Consider the following 6,000-nt stretch of genomic DNA (forward strand, 5'->3'; position numbering starts at 1 on the left):
AGTTTTTGCAGTGTGTCCTGCACCGTTGGCACTTTGGCGTCAGCGGCTTTTCGGCTGATTGAGCATGTTGAATTGGCGGCAGAGCTTGTCGGTGAAAGAGATCACTCTGATTGGCTGTTCAGGTTTTATTTCCTCGCCCCTGTAGCGAGTGAATCTGCCTGTAGTGAAACCGGGGCTAACCGGTGCTTCCTCCTCAGGCTCCACTTCACTCAGCTGCCCCACAGACCCGCTGCTTCTTCACACTTTAACCTGAATAACAAACCGGAGCTAGCTGGGAGCGGCTAGCGGAGCGTTAGCCGCAGCATGACCGGAGGGAAGCACAGCCAGTTAGCCTCCGCTAGTCTCTGAGCTAGCCCCGGCTCTCCGTTTGGATCCAACCGGAGCACCGAGCCCTGGTTTGTTATTCAGGTTAAAGTGGGAAGAAGCAGCGGGTTTATCGGGCAGCTGAGTGAAGTGGAGCCTGCGGAGGAAACACCGGGACCGTCTGGATGTAATAGTCCGTGGAGGTGCTGCGGTGCTCGGCTGCACAGATAGGAAACCCCTCGGCTGACAGGATGTACCACTCTCTCACTCCGCTCTCTCTCACGCAGGCGCAGAACGTACGTGCTACTTGGCCGTCGGATGTAGTCCGTGTAGTGTGTTCAAATGCAACTGTAACCGTAACGTGCTACAATAAACTGTTCAACGGAGCTGTTAGACGACCAAAAGCCAAAATGACTGACAGGAAGGCAGTGATAAAGAATGCAGACATGTCTGAAGAGATGCAGCAGGATGCTGTGGACTGTGCCATGCAGGCTATGGATAAGTACAACACTGAGAAGGATATCGCCGCCTTTGTCAAAAAGGAGTTTGACAAGAAGTACAACCCCACATGGCACTGCATAGTCGGGAGGAACTTTGGCAGCTATGTGACACATGAGACGAAGTATTTCATCTACTTCTACCTGGGCCAAGTGGCCATTCTACTCTTCAAGTCGGGCTGAAATCCAAACATGCCCTCCCAAAACTACTTTAAATTCAGCCTACAATATTTCTGTGCCATGCTGTACATTGGCTACCACCTTTATGCAGACATGCCTACCTCCTGGTTTCCAGCTTGCATCAGTCTGTTATAGTTTGCCACCTACAACACTACAACCATCGCTGAATGGCGCTTTAGTCATGCCTGGACTGGTGATGTGCCATTTGTAGAAAATGCCAATTTCAAACTACTCTCCATTCCAGCACTCAGTCAGCATTTTCACATCTGACAGACTCACCATGATGCATAGTTTCTGCGTATTGTTTTTGCTGTGCGTTGATGCACAGGCCTTGTACATTGTTTCATATCAATATGTTTTTTGTTTTGTACGACATCTATTGCACGTCTGTCCGTCCTGGAAGAGGGATCCCTCCTCAGTTGCTCTTCCTGAGGTTTCTACCGTTTTTTTTTCCCCGTTAAAGGTTTTTTTGGGGAGTTTTTCCTGATCAGCTGTGAGGGTCATAAGGACAGAGGGATGTCGTATGCTGTAAAGCCCTGTGAGGCAAATTGTGATTTGTGATATTGGGATTAATAAATAAAATTGATTGATTGATTGCATTGAACTGACACAAGGCGACGTGAGGCAACGTACACGACCCAACAGTTAGCTTTTCTCGCCGCTAGTTCTTTGATGTCGGTTTGGTGTGTCAGCACCTTTACACAGCATCCCAACTTTTTGGAATTAAGGTTGTACATTTACTGTTGGTTTTGCACTGCACAAGATTTTTTTTGACAGTGAGAAAAATATAAATATCACCAGACTTACCCTGTAAATAATACTGTATAGTCAGAGGTCATGTCATAATCTTACAGTTAACAGTGCTTCAATTATCCAGGAGAGCCCAATGTGTCTGTGTTGAGAACATTGTTTTTTTAAGAAAAAGAAAACTTTAAATGAGGAACTTGGTGGAAGAAATACCTCTGGAGCCAGAGGCTCTGCAAACTTTCTGTTTGCTTCATACTTACTGTCAGTATTTTAACATTAGACCTTTTCTTTGTCATGATGTAAAGGATGAAACCTTGTAATCATACAGCTTTACTTTTACATGTCTGTCAAATCTGTATCTGTGTCTGTCATCTTGTTTCAGGCTGTTCTGAACCAGAAGTTCACTGACTGCTTTGTTTTGGTCTTTCTGGATGCCCAAGCTGGAAAAACAGTGAGCTCATATACTGATATGATTCATATTATTCTCATACCATAGTTGTGCAAACATCTCAGCAATGTTTCTTCTCCATTTTTGTCCTACAGAGCCTTAAGGTTGTGTTTCGGGAGCCACTGCCATCGCAGCAACAGGCAAGCAACAGCCCTCCTCCCCAGCTGGTGTCCATGTATCATCACCTGGAGTCTGTCATCAACACTGCCTGCTATAACCTCTGGACAGGACTGTTATAGAGCAGATTATTGGATTTACCTCAACTCATGTCCATGTGATCATCGACATATGGATATAGGAAAGTACCATTAGAAGACAACAGAGGACAAGATTTAAATGAGTCCATTTGGGGAAAATCCTCTTGACAGTATGCTCTCCCAGCAGCTACAGATCACTTCTACCTTGCTCCATGGGGCATCATACTGGACAGTGATGTTTTGGTGTTCATGCATTTCTCTGTTAGTGCACAGGAAGCACTCAGATCTAAATGGATCTGACAGAAACCAAAACACACCCAAACCTGTTGAGAAGTCTAAATAAAAATAAAATCGCTCCAGCCTGATTTGCCTCACAGTGGATAAACTCTCTACAGCGGTGAGCTGTGTGTACATTTATCAAAAAGCAAGCAGATCACAAGTGTTGGAGCAGTTTGCTTCACTCCAATACTGTGTCAGATTTCTTTGTGCACATAGGGAGTGCAAATAATGTGTAAAACTGTCCATGGTGGAGTTTATTGAGCCAAGCTTACTGTAGTGTATGAGCTGGTTTGCCACAGTGTATTATAGCAGTGGCACAGAACCTCACCTAAATTAAAGAACACTTCTGCTAACATCAGAAGAGAAATGGATTCACACTTGCATAATATAGAGACTCAAGATAAATTAGCAGAGCTGCACCATAAGCTGGGTAGACACAGTGTTTTTATTAATCTTGCACATTGGGTTAACTCACAAATGAGCTCCAAATTATGTCATTGCAATCACATTCGGCTGTTAAAGATGAATATTTAACTTTTTTTTTTTTTTAACCATATAAATTTTTACTTTGAAAGGGTTCAGCAGGATGTTCAGTGTGACAGTGGCATTTACATAATATAGTAAACAAGCTAAAATTGCTAACAAAGCTTTGGAAATATGCTACAATAACATCGCCAGAAACTATTAATAAGTATGTGAGCTGTAAATTAACCACTTCCAAGCAGAAAAGAGAAGATTATCTCTGCCCGCTGCATCACATCCACAGCTGACTGTGCCACAGTGTTGCGTGAAAGTCAAGAGCGCTTACTCTACAGCAAAATCTGGGGACCAAACTGTCCTCAGGGGCACACTGTACAACACACTGATTAGCAAAAAAAAAAAAAAAAACCCCACTGCTGCTTGACTCCACCCACCCACCACCTCTGCTAACCAACCAACCAGGCAAAAGCTAGTTCGGATTTTTTGAGGTGGGGTCGGAGTTGGGCTGGAGTCCGACATGGAATTTCAGCCACTTAAACTGGTATTGATTTGTTTTTTGTTTTTTTTAAGTGTATGCTATACTGAGAATATTGTCACTGCTTTATCATTTCATCAGACAGCCTGTCCTGATGGGAAAGCTATTAATGGCTTCAGTTTCCCACCCATGCACTCATCAAAGCCACCAGACTCCATTGACAAAAACAGTAATTTTAGCTCGCTGAACACAAAAAAAAAAACTGTACCGTACACCTTTCATACTTGCCAGCTTCATTCATAGGTCTGTATTATCATGGATCTTGTGCCTTCTGATAGCATTTTGCTCACTCTTCATACCACAACAGTGTTTTTATGAGAGAGAGACAGCTGAGATGTCAGTGTGCAGAGTGGGATGGCTTTTATGTTAGATTTTCAGTAGTGTCAAACCTGTTACCCACTTGAACACCACTGCCATATTTGGTAGCCTGAAGTGCCTTTCTCTGTTTTTTTGTTTGTTTGTTTTATTCCCAGACCTACCACATGACACTGATGTTGATCCATCAGCTCTGTATAGCAGATATTTTGAAATACACTCCTCATGTTACGCAGTGAACATGCCCAAAACAGTTTGGAGACATTTGACAGAAATTTCCTTTCATACGGAAGAAAATGGTCATATCAAATGTGATGATTTGCATAATAGCATGCCACATGTCATCAGAGCCAAGTGTTTCCAAAGCATGTTCAAGGTGATGAGTGCCACTGGTAATCACACTGAAATTTAAAAGAGGGCATGAAGTCAGCCTGATAAAAGTGTGACATCACTACACACATAAAGGCTTGATATCCACTGTAATACCTTCATTAATGACCTGCTGAGCAGCCTTAGATTTCTAGACATTTTACTGGAAGGAAACCACATGTTTAAGCTAATTTGTGGATGTAAAACGAAAAAATGTGGCGCGAAGCTGGGTTGTCACTGCCCAGAGAACTCAGTCTGAATGTGAAAAACTGGATACTCAAAATGCAAAATGTGAAGTTAGCCTTTAACATTCTGACTGTAATATAAACCCTGCACTGTCTCTAACTGTATAATCTATAATATGTATGTACAGAATACTTAATACAGTGTGTGAAATGCTAAATAAAGCAGTAGGATGAACTCTGTTTTTAATCGTTCATACATTAACAGTATATGATATGTAGCAGGGGTGCAAACACGGCGATTCTCACTTTTTTTGACGGGAGCTTGAATGACTTGTGTCATTCCCATAGATCCCAGGAGTTTTCTTTTTTTTTGGTCACGCTACATGATGGAACTGCACTGAGGAAGAGGAGGATAAAAATAAAACAGCTGTCGCAGGTAAAGCAACTCTAGTCGCAGGATGCGTGTCACTGCTCGCCTGCCTTTCTCTCTCCCGCGGTCCGTCACTCCACTGTCTCCGCTCTGATACTCGCTCTCCCCCGGTCGGCCTGTACTACGATGCACGTTTGACATAGCCAGGCTTTCTTTAACAGCGCCCATCCAGGATAACCAGCACTACAAAGCTGATTATCAACTCGCTCTGTCATCTGTGTTTTCCAGCAATGAGCGCGTTCATGTGAACGAGGCGGAGTTGTTAATTAGGAGCGACATCATCATCATGAACTCATCCTCATGAGATGAAATTGTAGCCTATCTGTAAAAAACTTCTGTTTCAGTGACAGCAAAACAGTTAATTTCGACTAAGTAACAACTGTGAACTGTAATAATAGGCTCCAACAGAATAAAATAAGACAGATAAAACAGATAAAAAATCCTTGTCAATAATTTTTGCGAACATCAGCTTGACTGATTTAACAGATGTAGAGACTAGAAATAATTTACAAATATTAAAAGTAGGCTAAGGAACATTTAAGAATTATGAGTATTTTTCGCTATTTAGTTTGATGACAGGATGAAATCATTCTTAATATCACATACTGTAATAGAACTTTAAAATAATTCCAGACTGTTTCTGCTACCGAACCAAAGAGTGTAAAAGTAGTTAATGACTGATGAGGTCTATCTGATCGAAATGTTACATTTATAATCACGGGAGCTAATTAACAATGTGGGTTATTTCTTTAGTTTTTATTTCCAGTTATCAGGTGTCTCAAGTTATTCTGAGCTGCAGAGTGTAAAATCATCCACACTGTCAGCTGTCACTGTGAGGATAAAATAAAGTTTACACCATTAAAATGCAGCTAAAATCATCATTAGGATATGTGTTTAGTGTGGTTATAAAGCATCTCTGTTTGTTAGAAACTGTTTTAAAACCAGAGTGGAAATAGAAAACTTGGAACAATAAAATATTAATACTGACCGATTAACATATAGCCTATATAGCTTTTTTTTTCTTTTTAACACTGT

The 6,000-nt window shown here is 41.8% G+C and overlaps 1 protein-coding gene and 1 pseudogene across 7 annotated transcripts in view; both read left to right on the forward strand.

The window, feature by feature from the left end:
- szt2 (SZT2 subunit of KICSTOR complex) overlaps positions 1-3,669 on the forward strand; it is a 421,207-nt gene extending 417,538 nt beyond the window's left edge. For all 7 annotated transcript variants that reach the window (XM_033622785.2, XM_033622790.2, XM_033622786.2 and 4 more), the window contains 2 exons: positions 2,110-2,178; positions 2,271-3,669. In XM_033622785.2, coding sequence (XP_033478676.2) covers positions 2,110-2,178; positions 2,271-2,414 — 213 coding nt within the window. In that variant the 3' untranslated portion in view covers positions 2,415-3,669. The remainder of the gene's footprint in view (positions 1-2,109; positions 2,179-2,270) is intronic.
- Positions 63-1,883, forward strand: LOC117254467 (dynein light chain 2, cytoplasmic pseudogene; annotated as a pseudogene).
- Positions 3,670-6,000: the final 2,331 nt, after the last annotated feature.

This window comes from Epinephelus lanceolatus, chromosome 6, assembly GCF_041903045.1.
Source record: "Epinephelus lanceolatus isolate andai-2023 chromosome 6, ASM4190304v1, whole genome shotgun sequence".
In the NCBI taxonomy this organism is placed as follows: Eukaryota; Metazoa; Chordata; class Actinopteri; order Perciformes; family Serranidae; genus Epinephelus; species Epinephelus lanceolatus.